The 21,621-nt window shown below is 40.5% G+C and overlaps 1 protein-coding gene across 8 annotated transcripts in view; it reads right to left on the reverse strand.

Moving 5' to 3' along the window:
- Ryr3 (ryanodine receptor 3) overlaps positions 1 to 21,621 on the reverse strand; it is a 538,051-nt gene that overhangs the window by 285,786 nt on the left and 230,644 nt on the right. For all 8 annotated transcript variants that reach the window (XM_031371354.1, XM_031371356.1, XM_031371353.1 and 5 more), the window contains exons 7-10: positions 21,234 to 21,333; positions 18,058 to 18,151; positions 12,865 to 12,939; positions 10,806 to 10,962 (exon numbers count right to left, since the gene is read on the reverse strand). In XM_031371354.1, coding sequence (XP_031227214.1) covers positions 10,806 to 10,962; positions 12,865 to 12,939; positions 18,058 to 18,151; positions 21,234 to 21,333 — 426 coding nt within the window. The remainder of the gene's footprint in view (positions 1 to 10,805; positions 10,963 to 12,864; positions 12,940 to 18,057; positions 18,152 to 21,233; positions 21,334 to 21,621) is intronic.

Raw genomic sequence — 21,621 nt, forward strand, 5'->3', positions numbered from 1 at the left:
AAAAAAAAAAAAAAAAAGAGTAACAACAAGAAAATCTGGATATGAGACTATGTCAGCAAACATAAAAGCTACTCAGCCCACCCAGCAATTCTGACAAATTATGGAGGAAAGAGGGTGGTGTCCTTAGATGCAACCCGTTACTAGAAATGGCCCTTTCCTGAAGAGTAGGGCTACCCTAATTGCCTTCTTTCTGTTCTCAAGTTCTAAGAGAATACAATCCATTTCTTGTATGACATAAGCCTTAGCAAAACTGGTTTGTGAGCAATGGCTTTTTCATTTTCAGTGTTGGGGACCCAACCCAGGGCTTCCCACATTCTTGATAAGTGCTTCACCACTGAGTGATGCCACAGCTCTGAAAGCTCATCTTGATGTACCAAATGTTCCTTTTCTTTGGGACTTTATTGATGTTATCACTTGAATCACCTGATCACTCTGCAGTTTTTCAATGATAATGTTTGTATTCTACCATTTTCTTTATATGTTGAGATTTGACACCTTGGAAAGTTATCTGAGTAAGGAGAGACCTGGAGTTCTTACACATAACAAAAGGCTCCAAGGCATACTTGCTACATGCACACTGAACAATCTACAACCAGACCTCTATAGGGACCTGTACACCTTAGGAGGCAATATCTCCCTGCTTTACCACCCCAAAGTCAGCTACCATTTAGCTAGGGACACCTCTACAGCTTAAAGCATGCAGAAATTACTCCAATTAGCAACTGTCTTTCTTTGCCCATGGAAACTCCAGTGAAAGTAACATGTGACCCTCCAAGTCCCCTCCTACTCTACAACTTCAGGCCTCCCGATGGGTAGTCTAGCTTTCCAATGCTACGACTTGTAAGAATAAAGAACTCTTTTTTTTTTTTTCCCCAGAACTTCCCTGGTATTTTCCTTCTGGTAGCATGTGACTAACCAGTACAGAAAGGACACAGGGCAACAAACACACCTTTCCCACATCCAGGGCCAAGAGACACCTCTGGCTTCTCTAGCCTCTGTTAGCATCATGACATCCAGAGCCTGTGGTGATACATGGGCGGGTCCACAGACCTGTTGCCAGGGCAACAGCCACCATATTCCCAGAATCCGTTGGGCTCACCTCCCACCTTTACCTGCGGCTGCTACGTCACAACCCATATATATATGGGACAATTCCTCCATCTTGCTCTCTCGCTCTCTCTCTCCACGCCACTACCCCTACTCCCTCTCAATTAAACTTCTTACATGTGGAACTGCTTGGGCCTAGTGTGGTACTTTCTGACGCGACCACCGTTCTAACACATCAGCCTCATGGTTTCATACTCCCTGTAGGACCTGTCTTACTCAGAACCAGCTGACTCCTACAAACAGCAGAAGGCTGGCCTAGAGGCACTCCTTTCACACGCAAGCCAATAATCCAGAGGCCAGAAACCAATCCAACCCTTTATAGAGTCCATATAACTCTAGGCTACCATTTCCTTGTCCTAACCACCAGGGCCAAATGCAATCCTGTTATGAGTCTTGTATTTTAAAACCTGCTGAAGCTATTCACATTCATCCACTTGAAACCTGCTTATCCTTCCCACCCAATCCCTTTCTATGGGGACCACAAAAAAAAATTATTTCTCCCATCTCCCTGTGCTAGCTAGTTTTATGTCAACCTGACGCAAACTACAGTCATCTAGGAAGAGGGAACCTCAACTGATAATAACCTCAATCTGATAATCCACCAGATTGGCCTTTGGGGCATTTTTTAAAAATTAATGGTTGATGAGGGAGGGCCCACCTAACTATGAGTGCTAACATAGGAAGGTGGTCCTGGTGTGGTAAGAAAGCAGGCTGAGCAAGCCATAAAGAGGAAGTCAGTAAGAAGCACTCCTCTATGTCCTCTGCTTCAACTATTGCCTCCAGGTTCTTTCCTTGAGTTCTTGCCCTGCCTTCTGTGGATGATGGACCTGCAAGGTGAGGTAAACTCTTTTCTTCCGAAGTAGCTTTTTGTCATGGTGTTTAGCAAAGCCAACATAAACCCTAAGACATCTCCTTTGCTCTGTTTTCTCACAGGTACTTTCTGACCTAGCCATATATAGTTTGGCATATTCCCGAGTTTTCAGAACTGTAACTAACAAAGCATAGTTTCAAAGCCAATCAGTTTCTAGACCACAGCTTTACCATTTCTACTAATGAGAAAAATCTACATTTGAATGTATGGGAGAGACCTTTGTTGGCACAGGAACTGCTTTCCTGGGAAACAAAGGCTTTCTCAAAGAGAACAGGAAGTTGCTTTTGCATTCAGTGTGGTGCTCCTGCTTGAAACAGATTGCAAACAATTTGTTTTATGGTTCCTCAGATATTCGATTTGCATATCTGTATATTGATATCATCTTTGCCTGTTATTGATGATGTGAGAAGAAATAGGTTACTTGTCCTGATGCCTGTTGAAAGGCAATAAACATTTTCTACATTGAGGACTATGAAGGAAATGCTCATGAGCTCACCCCAACTGACACATTAACATTTGGCTTAGATGATTAAGTTGCAATTCTCTAGACTAATATCTGCTCAGTCTACTACGACTCAGGGATTTTGCTAAGACTTCTACAAGGACAATACCAACACCCAAAGTACTATGCTTACAAAAGTGACATGAATAATAGATCTCTATGAACATTTTCTCTAACCCTTCCAAAAGCCATACTGCTTTTACCAACTTACTTTATTCAGGGTAAACTGAGATGTGCATTTATTCAACAGCTTACTCAAAGCCACATAGCTTGAAAACAAAACAATCTAATCCAAGTATAATTCCCAGTTTCCATTTTTAACAGATTTATTTGAATGGCTTTTCTATTAGCATAGATAAGTAATTAATTGTATCAATGTTTTACCTATTAAAAGACTAATATAAGGAAATGGTTGAAATACAGACTCCTTATGAGAAAAGCAGCTTTGAGTTTATACTAACTTTAGAAATTACACACATAAATCAGTTACAAACAGGTGACATGGTATGCATTCAAAGGACAATTGGAGCTTGGGCTGGTCTTTGTCACTTTTCTTATAAAGCCACCAATATTCACAATATCCATCCTGGTTGTTGGTATTCTGTATAAACTCCACCCCCACAGATACCTGGAAGCAGCTAGGTATGCTCCTCCCCATGGTTACCCGGCAACAGCCAGGTAGGCCGGGCCCTATAAAAGGGACTGCTTGACACCCCCCCCCCTCTCTTACTCCTGCTTCTCTCTCTTGCCTCTTGCTCCTTTGTTCCCCCTCTCTCAAGGCCAGCCCCTACTTCTCTACTCTCTCCTTCTCTCTGCCTTTCTCTGCCTCTGCTACCCTCTTAACTCCCCTCCCCATGCCCTGAATGAACTCTATTCTATACTATACCAGTGTGTCTGGTCCCTCAGAGGGAAGGGATGCCTCTTCATGGGCCCGCCGAGGTACCCCCTTCCTCTACACCTCGCCAGAACATATTCTTATAGCTCTTTCCCTATGATCACAATACTGTGACATTTTCAATCTCAACCAACTTCAAACACCAGACATTAAACACTAAACACTCTAGTGAAGCTGTTTATTTTTATATTTGAAGATGTCTTTTGTTTTTATTTTTATGAATAGGAATGTTTTGCTTGTACTTACCTAGTTTTACTGTGTGTGTATAGAACTTGCAGAAGCCTGAAGAGGACATCAGATCCCCACCAGAACTGGAGTTAAAGATGGTCATGAGCTACCTTGAGGGTGTTGGGAACAGAACCCGACTCCTCTGTAGGAGCAGTAAGGGTCCTTCACTGCTGACCTATCTATCCAAGTTTTATCCTCTTAATTCTTCATTATAGGGATATAATTCTAATATAAGAACCCTCTGGAGGCCACACTCAAGCCATAGCAGTGGGGCTCTGGAAAGGGATGGCATTCTGGTAAGATGAGGAGATGAGGCAAGAAGAGAAGCTGATAAAAAGTAATAACTAAAGATACCACCATGCAGGTCCATGCTTTTCAAAAGTCCCAATGTTAACAGACTTTCTGTACAAAAAGATGCCTTTAGATAAATGGTATATCTCCTAGGAATTAAACAGAAGCTTTCAGGATTATAAGTCTCACAGTAAAAGTCAAACACCATCATCAACATCATCATCATCTTCAAAAGTACTCAATTTAGTTCTAAACAGAACTAAACAGTGCAGCATTCCCAGCATCTTTAAGCATCTGTCTAGTAGAGAGCTGATACAGTGAAAGCAAACCATGCATTTTAGAGTAATCATTTCAGTATTAGTGAAAAAGGTAGATAGAAAGGTAGTATGACTAAAGATAGGTAAGCTGTAAGTTATGGTGATAATATGTAGGAAAATGTCTGAGAGAGCTTCTAATTCACACATATTAGAGTGAATGAGTTATAACTTAACATAAACTATGTGTGTTCATGAATGTTGTAAAAAATGTCATTTGAACATTCATTGTAAGCATCTAAAATATTTCACACAGAGAAAGGACAGTGGAACCCATTAACAGGTGCTGAGGGAAACCTTTAGGGAAGTCATGGTTAGCTCACTTTTGTCCATCTACTTGTCTCTCCAGAAACTATGAGGAATCAGTTTTGGGTTCACTATACCAATACAGGCCTCTCGTGAATGCCTCATCTAGAATTAGAGGTCTTTATATTGCCTTACAAACAATTATAGCCTGTAGGATGCTCAAAGAGCTTGGAGGGCTGTGGGGCTGGTGACAAAGCCTCTGTTGGGTGGGAAGACAAAGCTGTCCTTCTGCTGGTCCCAGCATTTTAGGGAGTGGCTCCATCTGCCTCAGCAGGGAAAAACACTTCCTGAGAAAAAGCCCATATTTCTATTTTCATCTTCGGAACACCACCCTTGGGTCAGCCACCCAACTTCCACGTCATGGATTAAAACATACAGCTTCAGACGTCACCTTCCTGGTCTCCTTTAATTCTCAAAATAATCCTTCAAAATGTACTTCTTTATCCCTATTTTTTATAAAAAGACATATCAAGGTTGAACAGCAAATGGCAAAGTCAAGGTTTAAATCCAGATTTCTCCCACTTCACAGACTGCAGGTTTTCCTTGACGGCCTCTATTTGGTTCACTTTGAACAACAAAGGCTTGGGAAAACATCCATTAGAGAAGTCTAAAGCCTTTGTAGTTTTTAGATTTAAAGTGACTGGGCAGTATGTGGTGGTGCCTCTCGATATTTAGATCATTTGTTTGCTTTCTCCTCTCTCCTTCCTTTGCTCTAGCACCTGGTGTCCAACTTTCTGACATGGTGGCAGAGCATTGTCATCTACAAAAGCTACCCTCGAGAACCATGCAATTCAATCACAACATAAAACAAAGACCCAAACCCTTGTGATGTTTTAAGTAAGTTCACTTTTTATGTGTGTTGAGCCACAATCGTAGCTCTTCACTGCCACATGAGCTATGGATTGAAAACGCCTGCATCCTTCTCTTTTCCATCTGATGGCTTCATGAAAAAACAGTCAGAGGAAACAGGGTCACTGATAAAACCCAACTTCAGCACCATTATGTCCAATGACCTGTATACTAGGAGCACAGTGGCCCCTTTGCTTGGAGGTGCTTGCAGGCTGATGAATTAAAGAGCACATGAAAAGTAGGAGGAACTGCTGAGGTTTGGGTTGTTGGAATGTACTGTAATGCGAAATACTGGCCTTGCAGGTCTGGTTGCCTCCAAGGATGACGTCTGAAATCCTCATGTGCACCAAGTGATGCTATGTAACCTTGCCCTCTACCACCCCCAAGTTATTCCTGATTGATCAATAAAGATGCCTACGGCCTGTAGCTGGGCAAAGAGAGGTAGGTCGGGCTTTAGTTCTTAGGCTTGCGGTCTGAAGCAGGAGAGAGAAAGAGAGGAGAGTGAAGAGAGAGAGACACTTTGGTGTGAGGGATCATAGAACACAGGGCTATTTACAGGGAAGTAGACAAAATAGCCACAGAGAGTTGATATCTGCCCAGCTCTAATGCTGTCTTTGGCTTATTACAAATATAAAGGTTTTGTGTCTTTCATCTGGAAACTAAATGACCAAAGCCAGGGTAGAAACCCCCAATTAGTATTAATATTTATCACAACATGGAACAAGAACGCAATACTTAATACATCACAGTTATTTGATAGTGGTTTCCTAAATTGTTATTGAGCAAAAATTTCCTCGGAGTGGGGACAGTGATACAAATAGGCAAAATGTGAGGGTCTGTCTCCATCATTTCAACACTGGCTCTTAAAAGAATGTGTAGAGAGGCCGTAGAATACATGGCTACACATAATAAAGCCTGCTTTAATATTATTAATTCAACCTTGCCTGAAAGGAATGCAGTGCTGTAAACTGACATTGAAGCATGACATCTAAATGGCATTTGCCATGCCAGAGTAAATATTAAATCACATTATCTGACAATCTTTAGGGAATGGCCTTGCAATGGCAAGCCCGAGGAAAATGATGGGAAATCAAATTCATAGAAATTTGGCTTAGATGTTCAAAATAAAATGAATCTCCCTCACTGAGTGTGTACAGGGACAAGATGATGGCAAAATGATTACACAAGGAAGACAGATGCTGCTACAAAGATGATGGAAGTTAGACCGAAATGGGTTTCACTGTGAACCCTTATGAGCACATTTATATAGTCCTTGGCCATTTTCAACTGTATTTTTTACACAGTATCCACTGAGATGCTGGAATACAGAAACATCATCGTGGGGGATATGCATGCTTTCCGTCAATGGGACTGCCCACTCAAAGCATGAACATTTTTTTCTCATAAGCTGCACTTTTCTAACAATACTTTTCTAACAATGACCTCACTAGTGGTGATGTGTACAGACCAAAGAATGATACAGGAAAAGTTTGGCCATGAGAAAAACATGTTCAAAGACTAATAAATACACAGTATGTTGGGTCTAACATACTGGGAAGTTAGTAGGACACACAATGGAGAGGTAGGCAGAGGTCAGATCTAAAGCAGTCTTCATGACAGACTTCACGTGAGGTCCGAATGGATTATGAACTATTTTCCAGGCCCCCCTAAGAACAGGTGGGAGTCAAGACCAGAATCAGGCAGTGGTAAAGCGGCATGATGTGATGCCATATCCCACTTTCAGAGTAATATTGTAGTGCTACACTTTAGAGGCAATGACATACACAAGAACCTCTACTTTGATGTGAATAATCTTGTTGAAGGGGTGGTGTGGGAGCCTGCATCAAGATCATATTCTGTTCTTTATTCCACATATTTCATGCAGCTTACTCAAAGACCTCAGTTACACTCACCAGAGCCAGACTTAGGCCTCTAATGACATTTGGTGCTTGTGTGTGGTCATCTTTCAGCAAGACTCAGTCATATCCCAGCTGCTTGCTCGCTCGCTCACTTGCTTGTTTGTTTGTTTAGATAGGGTCTCTATATGTAGCTTCTGGAGCTTATTATGTAGAAAAGGCTGGCCTCAAACTCCTGTCTCTAACTCCCGAGTGCTGGGGTTAAAGGTGTGCACCACCATGTCTAGCCCCAGCTGTTTTTAGTGTTTTTATTTGGTAGTATGGATTGAACCCAGGGCCTTACACATGCTAGGCAAGTGTGCTACTACTGAACTTTGTCCACAGTCCTTTTTTTAAAACCATTTATTACACAGTCATGTTAAGTTCACTAGGCTAGTCTTCAACTTACTCTGCAGCCAAGGTACCCTCCTACCCCACCCTTCTGAGTAGAGAGGATTACATTCCTGTGTCATCAGGCCAGGTTCACACTCTAATCCCTCAGCATACACAACCCCCAGGTATACCTACCTGTCCCCCATCCTGTGCAGGCAGCTTGGTAAGGATGTTATGTACTGGCAAGAGTTCATGGCCCATTTCTGCAGTCATGGCTGTTGCAGACTAATGCAGCTTTATTTCAAATGAGAGGATGAGAAGCTTATAGTTACTAGTCAAAGCGGCCCAGACCAGTATCCTTTAACAGCATGTGTCTGAAGCCCAAACACTACCATTCCCAGGAGCCTCTTACCACACTGTCCAATTACAGAAAAGGCCAGGTGAGCAAGCTCTCCAACTTCTCCCCAACTCCTTTTTCACAGAATATAACTCTTGGTCTCTACCTTTTTCTGACACAACCCAAACTCCTCTGAAAGCATCTAGACCCTGAAATGCTGTCTGCTCTGTTCACTAACATATATAACAGGAAGGAACTAATGAATCCATGCCCATGTACTGTAAAGAGAGAGAGAGATTCAATCCCTGGAGTCTTCTGTCCAATGAGGAGAAGCTCACCAAAGTGTCTGGTAGAAAGATCATAGCAACTAGCTCCCCAGTTGGGGGCCATGTGGAGATCCTGGGAAGCCAGGGCACCCCGAGTGCTCTTCTCCCACAGCTACTTCCATGGGGTATGGCAGAGCTGAGTGCTCACCACATGATCTTCCTTTTTTATGTGTGTGTGTTGATTCACAGTCTAAGATTCCAAATGTTCCTCCCACACTACATCTCAAAGGGAGCCCCAATTTCCTGTGGGAACACATCCATATGTGTCCTGCTATGGAGCTGAAGTAATTTCAATTTTGGTTCTTTTATAATGGAAATGAAGGTAACTGGGCTGAGTACAGATGAATGCAGAGTTATTTAAAACCTATAATACAGGGACTCCAGAAAAAAAATGTGCTCATGCTGCCAATTGCACAGGGCAGCATTTATGTCTAGTTCTGTTAAGCTGCTGGTTTCCACAGAACCACAGTGGCTTTTTATACTCCAGGTGCTAGCCTCCTTGTACATGGAGTGACTTGGGGAGATAAATGATGGGCTTTGAGAAGATGAAATGTATTCAGAGGCCAGAGGTCGTGCAAGTGAGAGGCATGTTATGAGGGTCCTATGGTGTTCTACCTTACCCTCAGAAACTATAGCTCATTGTGGACCCTACCTAACCTAAGAAAGAAGAAATTCAATGGAAGGGTTCCTTGGGAGCAGGATCCTGCCAGCTGCATGGGAGGTTGCCTGATTCCTTTGTGTAAAGGGAACAGCAAGGACTTTGTAGTCATTTTTCTAGTCAAGTACATATACATACAGAAAGATGGTGGGGGTGGAAGGGGAAGGAGGCAGAAAGCTCAGACATGAAAGAGCCAACCTGGCATTCTCAGAAAGGGATTTAATAGGTCATCAGCAACCAGGCATCCCTTCTCAATCTCCATCTTCTTTCCCCCTCCCCATCTATAGATTCTCTCATTCAACACTCTATGTCTTAGGGGAGAAAGGGATTCTGCCAAGTACCACTCTTATATTTTCTGGGTTTTTTGTTTGTTTGTTTGTTTGTTTTTTAAAATCTATTATTTTAGCAAGTTAGAGTACCATAAACCACTTTCTGGTAGCCAGACCAATTGCCAAATGTAAAATCCTCAAGCTAGGAATCCTAAGTAAAAAGGACTAATGGCGAAAGGAAAGACATATGTTCAGAAAGACAAGATGAATCCACGGAACCAGTGTGCCACCACAGAGGATGAATCCACGGAATCACTGTGCCTCCACAGAGGAGATCAAGCTGAAGTGTGTTTAGTAAGAAATGGGCATGAAGCTCATGAGTTTTAAAGATTTATGTTATTTATGTGCATGTGTGCAAATCTCTGTGTGGGTATGGACATTTTAGTGCAAATGACCCTGGAGGACAAATGTGTGTCCTGGGTACCAATCTCATGTCCCTGACAGAGCAATATGTGTTTTTAACTCTGGGCCAACCTCTAAGCTTGGTTATTTTTGATGATTTAAATACAGATGTGAAAAAGGCTTAATTTTTGTGTAGAAAATAAAACCTTTTTGCCAAAGTGTTTCTTTGTCTTAAAGGGCAGATCATAGAACCATGAAGGGGTGGAGGAATCAGAGATATCCCATAGAAAAGTCAGCTGTCAAACGCATACCTCTCTCTGCACAAACAGAACCATCAGAACCATCAATAACCCTTCACTGAAATCATGTTGAGAACAGAAATCAAAACCTGTTTCTGGGAAAATGCAAAGGAATGAAACTAGAGATGAAGTTCCCAAAGGAGAGAGTGGGCTGTCTTCTCAGAGGACCAGACGTCCTGATAGCTATGCATACATCTGTGCTGAGCCCTTGCTATGCTTGAATGATCTTTTCAGAACAATTGTAAATGGCGGTGTATCCAACTGTCCATCAGAAGCTATCTCAGCATGCAATTCTGACATCAGCTGTACCCAGCTTTCAGCCCAAACCTGGTTAAGCACTAGGTATTTGAAAACCTAGGTAGTTATTTATATGCACATCAAATGGCAAACTTTTTCACTTGGCGTTAACATAACTACCTGAGGATCCATTCTTGGTAAAGATTTGAGTGGACAGGTCAAAGCTAAGAAATGAGAAAAAGATGAGGACGTACTCGTAAATCTGTACTACAAATGACTTGAAGGTAATAAATGTATCCAGAAGTGTGTCTAAATCTTTATTATTTCCTCCCTTACTTTAAATAAATACAGTCTGAACCTGGTGCCTTAATTGTTTTATAGAAGAATAAAGTACCCAAAGTAAAAAAAACTAATAGACTATACCAATCAATTATAGTTTCCTTTAGCCTGTGAGCAATGTTGTCTACTCTGATGACTGTGTGTTTTCTGAGAGTTTCTAGTCTCATCTTAGAGACGTTGTTCTTCATTCTGGATGATGTTCTTTCAGGAGTCCTTTCTTGATTGCCAGAGGCCAGGCCACTATTTCACTGTTGCAGTCTCCTTTCTTCTCAGTCAGGGAGCTACCAGGAGGACTCCAGCGACTCTCACTTCTAAAGCAGAGTCAGGGTTCATCCATAGTGGCTTACCTTTGATGCTCGGAAGGAGAAGGCTGTGGATTTGGTGTCAGATTTTCCCCGGTCTTGTAGAAGAAGGCCTTGGTCTTCTGTCAGGGCCAGGTAGTGGCCTGTGGTGAGATGCCGGAGTCGGAAAGCCTGGCCCCACCTGATGTTACTGCCACTCCAGCTGCCCAAAGCACACGAGAAATTGCATATATAGAAGTCAGTTCTGTTCAACATTTACGCAGTTCTTTCTTAAGCCCCACTTTATCCACCTTCTTGGGGTTATCATTAAGGGTCAATGAATCCATTTCCTACCTATCTACAATTCAGAACAATGATCTTTTACTCCTCTTAAAGGCAAAGACCATGGTCCTGAGGGCAGGGCAATGGGAAGAAGTTCCAAGTTTTAACCCATTATTCAGTCTACCAATGCATCTTTATGCAAACTGTCCCCAAATGATGGGAAGACTTTCTTCTAGGAATACTTGTATTTGGGAAAGCAGATTTCCTTGCTATTGGAAGTCAAGCATTTTACCACCATGAAGAGCAATGTCTTTCTGAGAAATGATAAAACAAACAAAACCACTTATGACCACTGTAGGCTATGGAGATGCAGGCAGTAAGGGATATTCTGTTCCATTCAAAGGAGATAAGTTCTGTAGGAACAACATAAAGTAGGATTGAAGGGCTGAGCTAAGGAATCCCAGGTGGAATATTCATCTTTTCATGGCCCTTTTCCAAAAGATTAGCAATCAAAAGAAGTTATGGTAAATATTAGGGGAGAAATTATTCCTAGGATCACTGGTAACTCAAAATTTATCCTTTAAGTTAGATGATATATATGTCAAATTTTACAATCTTTTTTTTACCTTTTTAATTTTTAGAAACACCCAAGAATCAAAATCATGATGATAAAAGATTTAAACTCTTTATGCTTAGGTTTCTTATGTAAAGAGCTAACAACTACAATTATGAATATATGTATATTCTAAGTAAGAAGTTTTGAGTTATTTACTAAGTGGGGTAGATACCCCATTTAAAAAATAATTTCTTTTGTACACTATATATAACTTTTGTTTTTCAATACAAAAGTAATACACTCCAGATCAGGATCTTCAAAAGTTTCTCAATAAACTATTTAAATGGGCCACCCCCCCCAAAAAAAACAAAAAAAACAAAAACAAAAGAAGAGGAAGAGGGAGTATAGGAGAGGCTCCACTATTTTCATCTCTAGTAGACCATTTTTTAAGGGGGTGAGGGTATACAATGCTCATGGGAGAGAGAGAGTTCTTGAATATGTGTTTTAAGAAACACTGGCCTTTGTGCTAGAGAGGAAAGGAAAAGAAGCAGGTTGCAGTATTTAGTCCCTTCCCTCTCACCCCCAGATGCTTAGCCCTAACCTAACTTACCCATCTTCTCAGCAAATAAAAGGATCTATGCTTAACCAGATGGGCCTTTAGCATCTGGAGTTTAAAGGATGAGGTTCCTCAGGCTTTAAAAGCTGTTACTCAAGCTCATGGTTGAAAAATCAGCCTTTGTTCCTTCCACCTACGTACATTACTGTTTGAGGCATTCTGACAAATGTTGTTTTCTTCACAGCTACATGAGGTTTGAATCTTATTTTACCAGCTGCCATCATGACTACCTGTCTATCTTTGCTGTTTAAAGATAGCTCTTACTGGAGCCAAGGCATCTACTGAAGGTTTCCCGAGGATTTGTTTAATAAAATAATGGTGGTGGCAGCAAGGGGAGAGGAGAAACTGCAGGTTTTTAGTGGCAATTGCAAAGCTAGCCTCTAGTACCCAGGCTCTATAAGAGTAGGGGTCAACTAACTTTAGACTCAAAAGAAGAGCCTGGAAAAATTGGGTGTGAGAAAGTGTGGTGTGTGTGTGTGTGTGTGTGTGTGTGTGTGTGTGTGTGTGTGTTATTCCTTATCAACAAAGCCATAGAAATTTTAGAATTTAATTCTTAACCTTGGGCTTTAGAGGGCTCATCTCAAGATATAACAGATGATACATGTAAGAGAATTGACTATACTGGAAAACCAACCACTCTTGCAAATGGCACCATCTGGACCATGTGTTACCTTATCCGAAGGGGTTCCACTCTCCATAGAGACCTGGCTCTGGTCCCAGCTCCTCCAGCTTCATAGAATACCCTCCTGTATGCAGAGTTGGAGATCAGTGCCAGTTCCTTGCAGGTCCTTGCCAGTGAAGGACAATTCCTTGTAGAGGGGGCTCATGCCAGCTACCTAAGCCTCCCAAGTCAGTAAAGTCAAAGGGGGGGTAGGATGGTGGTTTTTATCTCACTCTTAGGATGAATAAAAGCTGTCTAAGGGGAGGGGACACTCCACATGCAACTAACACTCGGATCACCAGAGGGACAGTGGAAAGAAAGGTGGGGAGACAATGCCCCCCATTTCTACATTGTTAAAATGGTTCAGTCTTGTACCATGTTACCGACAAAGGATTCTCTGAGCGTTTTACGTTAGGCTTCTCAATGTAGTTTCCATTAATTATAAATAGACTTTTACTTTTAGAACACAGGCAGAACAGTGTGAACCCCGTCATTATTCTAGGAAGCCTGGAACAAAGTTGTGTCTTCAGTTGCCACAGTTTTCATGGCTCCATCATTGCATGATTCTTTCTTCCCATCCTAGGAACTATCTTTTAATGCGCTTGTAAACACTATTTGTTTTGGAATAGTTTTAGATTTGTGAAGCAATTTCACAGACAGTCCACAGAGTTACTTACTATACAGCGTCACTCGGGTCCCCTCACATTGTTACCTTACATCATCAAGATAGGCTTGCCTAAACTAGACGCCAATGTTTGGTAACCTGTGTACTCAAACTCAACACTTCACTCATATTTCAGCAGAAGTTTGTGTTAACTACTCTCCTGTTACAAGGCCAGATGCAGAGTGCCACAGCGGTCGTTAGGTCTTTCCTCTCTACTTGACCTGCTATGGTCCCCACATCTCCCTTGTTCTCTTACAACTCAGAATTTTGAGTAGTCCAGTACTGTTGATGCTTTTCTAATTATTACAAAGTCTCAGTCTTTCAATCTGTACAATGGGAACCAACCTACTTAGATCACCAGTTATGTGAATTAAGTTGTTCTACCTTTATTGATTAACTGCATGCAACATGTGTATGCATGTGCACATTTCTGTGTGATTATACATAACTGTGCATGTAAAAAGGCCAGAGGAGGATGTTGGGTATCATGTTCTTGAGACTTCAAGACTTATCATTTAACTGCATTTGAATTCACCAGCCTTACATCCTAACTCTGTCATAGTTTGTTTACATAACAGAAATGAACTATTCAAAACTTCAGAAGAATTTGGACCTAGATTTTAGAAAAAAACAAAAAAACCAAAAAACCATCTATAGTGATGAAGAGGAAATAGATACCCGATCCTTATGTCAAAGTAGTCTGAATTAGTTCAAGATAAATGTAAAAGGGAAAGATACCTGTTTTGAATCTGTTAGTACTATGAACTGAAAAAGATCTGTCAGTTCTCTGTGGTTCAACTCCCTTGCCTGTAAAATGGGTCTAATAAGGGTAGTTAAATCATGAGATATAAAGACTCCATGTGATTTTAACAAGAAAGTTTAAAATGAATGTTCATAGATATATAAAGAACTATAAAATCAGATTTACTCAATTTTAAAAAATATAGATTATCTATAAACATGTGTAGACTAACACATTAAGAGCACAGAGATGCAATAAAATATTATATTAAACATGGTTACAACATTTGGGGGGTGGGTTGTAGGGGACATTTCTAAGCCTGGTTTTAAATGTATACACTACTAGGAAATATTTAGTAAAGAAAATTTTACATTCTTTTATAGCTTTAACTCCTAGGGGTTTCTTCTGTACCTGGCCAAAAAAAAAAATGCTACTTTTTTGACTTTGCTATTACAGTTGATTGAGATTTTTTACTGGGCCATTTCCCCCTTCAGCAAAGACTTAAAGAAAGGTAGAAATAAAGTAGCCCACCTTGGGTCTCATGCAATTCAGTCCTGGAGCTAGCATCAGAAGTCCCTCTACTCTCAAGTTCTGAAGTATTCTTAAATGTCCATTATACCTGAGACATTCTAGCAGCTTGATCTGTTTAGTCTCACAAGGTTACCATGGTTGAAACAACTTGTTCCTGTTCTCTTCAATGATGGTAATAAGAGGAGCAGAGTGGGTGGACAGTTGAGTTGCTTTTGAAAGTCTGGCTGACATCTCAGCTTTGGCTCCGACAGGTTGAGTGACTTAGCCCAGGGCGCTTGACAAGCCAGAGGCAGAGCCAAGCATCTGAGTTCAGAATGCAAGATTGTGGCTCTCGAGTTTCCATTGTTAGGTAATATTTCCATCAAGCCTGCCTACTCCCAGGGTTCAGAGGGAAGGGAAGCAATTTCCCCTGGGGAGTTAGTGCCTTACTGGTTCCGAGAATTTCTTAGCATGCTCTCTATTGCCTGTTCCTTTTTCCTGATTTGATGTTTTTGATGATTCTGGCTAGTTGACGATTTTTTTTTTCTGATAACGAACATCAACGAAGAGGTTTACTGCTCACAGTCCCTACACAGAAAGCAATACCAAGGCATCTTGTCATCATTCTTTCATGGAGACTGCCAGAATTTAGGCTCCAAAGTCCCCAGTGGTTGCTTCCTTACCCAATCTTAGTCCCTCATGCTGCCATGCAAATGAAAGAGACAAGTATGTCTTGTCTTCTTTGGTAACACCAGTCAGATCCTATGGAGTCCTAGTCCACATTCAGGTGCCTCTTGCTGTTGCTTTTGTCTGTACTCTTGCTCCATTGAACTTATTTATCATCTCCCTCATTCTCCCAGCTATGTTTTTCAAATACTTCTCCACTTTCCCCTTTACACAGGATCTTGTTAGAGCACTTAACAGGAGTTACTATCAAAGCATGAGGCATCTTCATACATCATAGTTTCAGATCAGGCTATTTCCATTGTGGCTATAGTTTCACTAACAGAGATGAAGGCAATGTATGTGGTAACCACTTTATGTCTTCCAAATTCCTGTCCTCAAAGTAGAACAGGATAGAACAGGAGGGAACAGCTGATAAAGATGTAGTATGTTTCATGTAGATATAGATAACTACCATATATTATTAAAAACTTCCATTTTTTTTTAGCTATCTGAAAGCATTCTACTTAATATAGCACAGTAAGACATAAAAGCATCAATAAGCCAGGTGTTTAATCACAGAGCTAAGAGGCAGGGGCAGGTGGATGTCTGTGAGTTCAAAGCCAGCCAGATCTACGTAGTGATTCCTAGGCAAAAACAGCTTATACAGTAAGACTCTTTCTCAAAAAAGAAAAAAAAAGTAGAAAAAAAACCACCCCACTAAAATCAAATAAAAACAAAACAAAGATGAAATGAAAAAAAAATCCAGCAACTGAATAAGAGCACATGGCAATATTTAGCTAGTGATCCTTAATCCTAAGGGAAATCAGATCAACTGAACTTCCTTTGCCATGTAGACATCACTGTCAGCCACTAAGGAGGTATAGAGTAAATCACTCACAACACTTACATAGGTCTAGTTTCAATGTGCTTTGGACTCTGTTCTATGCCACATCTGGGTCCTATGCAGGACATTCAGGAAACATAGCAAGTAGGGAGAGATTTACACTGTGAGGGACTCAAGCCCAGTTGACAGTTTCTAAGATACATAGAAATACATTGACCCATGCTGCTTCTGGGTCCTTCAGCACACAGAATAAGGGATGAGCACCAACAAAAAGACAACAGAGCTCCAGCTTTCTAGGCTTCCATCCGAAACAAGCCAGGATGCCACCATTGGCAGAAGTCTGATCAAGTTGATCTCTAAAGTGTCAGGATTTGTCTCTGATGTCACCAATTAAGTAAAGTTAACGTAGTTGAGAAGGATCAACTACAAGTAAGCACGACAACAAGATAAGATACTGCAGTCACCAGATTGGACCAGTTACTGTCAAAATAAGTTGAATTTGGATAAGAGGTTTGATCTTTACTTAATATATGAGACTTCTACACGAGGCAGAACATTTTATGTACTCTTCCTTTGATGATAAGCAAAATAGTAATAAATCTTGAGTACTTAATTACTATGTGCATTAATATTTTCCATTTAATAAAATTCTGAATCTTTTAAAAACTTTTTATTGAGGAAAATTCATATATTTGATATTCTTTCCTCTACTCAAACTCTCCTAGGTCCTCTCCAATTCCCTACCCATACAACTCCATGTTCTCCCTCCCTCTTTTTTCTTCACACACACACACACACACATACACACACACACAAACACACACAAGAAAAATAACAAAATAAAAAATAAAAATAAAAACAGGAAAACTAAAGAAAAATCAGTAAGAGAAAATATACGAAAATGTAACAAAAAGCATACATGCATACACACACACATACACACACACACACACACACACACATACACACACACACAGAGCCCAGTTAGCCTCCCTTATTACTATTAGTATATTGATTATTAGGCTAAAAGAACATAGCAATAAAGTGACTCCCAATGACATAGTACATTAGATGAGAATTAACAAAGAGATCCACTACTGAATCTTTTTCAAACCCATCCCCCTCGAGGTTCAGTGGCCTTTACAGATGAGGAGGCAGAAAGAGGATAAGAGCCCGGCGTGCTGGATAACTTCAAGGAAACTGTGTCCTCTCTATACAATAGGGCTGTTTCACATAATTTTGAATCTTCAATAAGAGCCCACGAATCAATCACCTTTGGGCTAAAGATATAGTTCACCTCTATACTACTTCTAACTATAGTCCTTGGGACAGCTCCCTGCTAAATCCATCTTCTGTTGGATTCTGATGCTTGGCTTCTCACACATGAATTGTTATCAAGAAAGATTCTATCTTAGTTACTTAGTTCACTAACTGGGATGAATAGAGATAAGCTGTCTTTCAAGGGCCAGCTATAACTTATGTAAATGCACAGCCTCTCTAGAATTACTGATTTCTCTCACCAACGTGGATGATGCACACTCAGGAGCAATCAAGGCAATGAATGGCTTGAGATGCATTGTAGCACTGTTTGCTTAGATTGAAGGTAAACACATTTTTTTTTTTTTGAGCAAACTGGAGTTTGTGGATAGATGAAGGTCAGTCCAAGTCTGAAAGACTTACATAAAGCACGTGTGGCCAAATTAAAATGCAAACCCATTAATATGAGTTACCAGAGAGTGGCGACAGCTCAGACAGAAGGATGAGGATAGTGGCTTACCTGTGCTGAGAATCATTCTGATCGGTAGATGGTATCGTCAAACACTCATCATGACCATGGAAAAGACGAACTACGTGGCCACCGAGTAGGTATCCTATGAAAGAATAGTATACTACCATAACTGATCAAAAGCTTAAGGAGAACACTGTGTTCAATTTAAGGGTAAATTCATGTAGGTCACAGCTAACTCTACAAAACAAGAGAGGTACATGTAGGAAAGTATAGAGTCCATGAATTCAGTCCTCAGTGCAAACACATTGTAACTCTGGCAGTTAAGTTATTGAGAAATAAGTAAGGCGAAACATCAAGTAGAAACTGAAAGTAGTGTGTCAACTGTTATCACTAAAAAACAAAACAAAACAAAGAAAACAAAAGAAAAGTTACTGTTAGAAAAAACAGGATTTTCCAGTTTTGTAAGAAGCTAATAATATCAAACCACCAGCTCTTACAATCTTAGTGTATACAGTTCTTGGCAAAATCCAAATCAAAATTATGGTCATGGGATACAAATTAGTCAGAATGGGGTGATGATCTGTTTTTAAGTATTATTTAGGAAAAGGTAATAATATGCTATTAAGAGATATTTTAGGAGAAGTTACTTTTCAATTGTAGTTAAATACAGATCAAATGTGGTGGTGCATCTATTTCCAAAAGTGGGGGGCAGAGTGACTCTAGCAGGTCTGAATGGACATGTGCACCAATGAGCACTTAGATTTCAGCAAAAAAGAATCTCAATAGTTGTGAGTTCAGACCTTGAAAAGAAACAATAAACTTCAAGGGCATGATGACCCCTTGGTCTTCAAATGAATCCCAAGCATTAATTCCAGGAGCATGCTAGCAGGAGGCAGGCCTAGCTAAGCTAGTATTGCATGAAGAAAATGGATTTGTTATTCTTCTGAATTAAAAAATCTCTAGGCTACTCCATTCTCAGGAGACATATGGACTTAATATGTTCAATGCCTGTATTAGGAGTTTTTCTTTTTAAATCACATAATTACATCACTTGCGGGGTGCTGTCTCCAACTCTTTTGGGTGCGGGATTAAAACATTAACAATGCGAAATCATACCAGAAGGGAAATGGTGTTATTGGAGCATATTGTACAGAGATGGTTGGAGTTGCCTTAGCACTTTTTAAAAATAGAGGTTAAAAAAAAAAAAAAAGATTAGCTTAAGCTTCCCTCAAATATTCACAAGTATTTTTCCAAAAGCTAATTATACTAATATGTACAGTTGCATTTTTGCATTTAAATAATTCAAGACATACTAAAGGGAATTCCTAGTAGCCAATTTACATAGAAAATTAAAAACCTCAGCCATCAAGTCCTTGATTAAACTCTTTATCCTCTCTTGATGGTGAGACTATCGCCTCTTAAGAGTCCATCATGAATAGTTTGTGGGCTTTTCCAATCAATATCCTCCTCATCTGAGGAAACTGCCAAGTACTATGCATTACATTTTTTTTTTTTTTTAGCTGAAATCTGTGTGAGTGTGGATCACAGTCACACAGAAAGGAAAGCATCAAGTGAAGAGCCACTAATACCCACCAGGGCAGGGTTAGCCCCCAGGGCCGGGTTATGAATGCTGAAAGCCTGTTCTCCACCCAGCCAAATGACCGAGCTGATGAGCTCTTCAGATTTCATCCACACAAGGGCACTCAGTGCTTCTGTGAGAACACTTCTTAATTAATCTCCACAAGCTCTCTGCTGGGACTAAGATCATTTTATTTCTGTGGTGAAGATGAAACATTTAACATCAAGATGGGGCTGAAACTTTTCAAGGAAAGATTTAAGATAGGGAGTCTTGATTCCTGATAGCAGAGAAAGGCTGATGGTAAATTTACAAAGGTATATGAATGTTTTATGTATGTGTACATGTGTGTGTGTGTGTGTGTGTGTGTGTGTGTGAGACAGACAGATAGATAGATAGATAGATAGATAGATAGATAGATAGATAGATAGATAGAGAAGACAGACAGAGACAGAAGGGAGAGAATAAGGGGAGAGAGAATAAGGGGAGAGAGAATAAGAAGAGAGACAGGAAAGACAGAGGGAGGGAGGAAAGATGAAAGCAGAGAGAGGGGGGATAGAACCCAATTTTTAAAAGCTTCTCATATCGTACCAGCCAACAGGATTTGTCATTTCCCAACTCTGTAGCTTAACTGTGATGCCTTCTGAAAGTAGGCTATCACTTTGACAACTCTTATTTTCCTGTTTTCAAACATCTCTTCGCAGAAGTTTGTCCCCAGATTGAAACTATGAGGCTCAGGAAGAAAATTAGGGTTCAAGCTATGATGAGGCTAGTTTTACAAATTCAGATCTTTCTATAAAGTACTAGAATGGAATGCAATAACCCTGGGTCACTGGCATTATATTTGTCTGCTCAGCTGTGGTATTACCTATGTATGAGTGAGGCAGGGCCAGTATGTTTATTCCATAACCTGTAAAATGCATTGACTTTGCCTGTCTCTGAGAAATTGGGTATGAAAACACAGTTGGATGATCTTATTTCCATAGAAACAATTAATGGTGAGAAGTTTTCATTTATTATTTTAAGGGGTGTTCCATATTAGTAAGTAAAAACTAAAGACCAATTATATACTTATTATGAAGGAAGTTCCTTTCTACTATGGAGAGAGGCATAGGGTGGGGTTGGGGTATAAGTCATTTCATCTTTCCAGAAAATGATCTCTTCCAGGATGGAAGTTTCTAGGCCTGTTTACTTACCAATAGTAAGCATGAATAATAAAATAAAAATACTTACCAATAGTAAGCAACTCCTGTATGCTTGTAGTGATAAACTAACAACAGGTACCAAAGAATTAAATCAAGGTCAACGATGCCCATGGGGAGTAAGAATAGAAAATAATCTATACTGCCATCAGATATAGAAAGTGGGTGTTAGCCAGGTGGTGGTGGCGCACGCCTTTAATCCCAGCACTTGGGAGGCAGAGGCAGGCGGATTTCTGAGTTCGAGGCCAGCCTGGTCTACAGAGTGAGTTCCAGGACAGCCAGGGCTACAGAGAAACCCTGTCTCGAAAAACCAAAAAAAAAAAAAAAAAAAAAAAAAAAAAAAAAAAAGAAAGAAAAAGGAAAAAGAAAGTGGGTGTTGAGGGACAGCAGAAAATGTTAACATACACAGCTCAGAGGGAATGGCAGGCTGCAGTACAAAGGCCTACCTTCTTCGATGCTACTTCCTGAACACGTAGGATGTACATTCCAGAGCGTTTGCATAAAGGAGGCATCCACTTGGATGCTACCATTTGATATCGAGAGATGCTGCAATGGAAAAAGAAGAGAAACCTCTTCTAAACCACTAGTCCATTTCCACGAGAGCTGCCCACCAGAATGTCAAGCATTAAGTTAAACAGCTTCCCTTGCCCACAGTTCCTTCTACATATATATGTGTGGGACCTTTCTTTGCCCAATCTTCAAGCAGTTTCATAGGTGGCACTTTATTCCAGGAAGAACCATGCAGCCACAGAGGTGACAGACAAGTGTTAACTTTGTCACCTCAGATGCATCCCCGACTCTACACAATTATAAAATGTCTATTTCTTGTAAGAT

This window comes from Mastomys coucha, unplaced genomic scaffold (genome assembly GCF_008632895.1).
Source record: "Mastomys coucha isolate ucsf_1 unplaced genomic scaffold, UCSF_Mcou_1 pScaffold15, whole genome shotgun sequence".
NCBI lineage: Eukaryota > Metazoa > Chordata > Mammalia > Rodentia > Muridae > Mastomys > Mastomys coucha.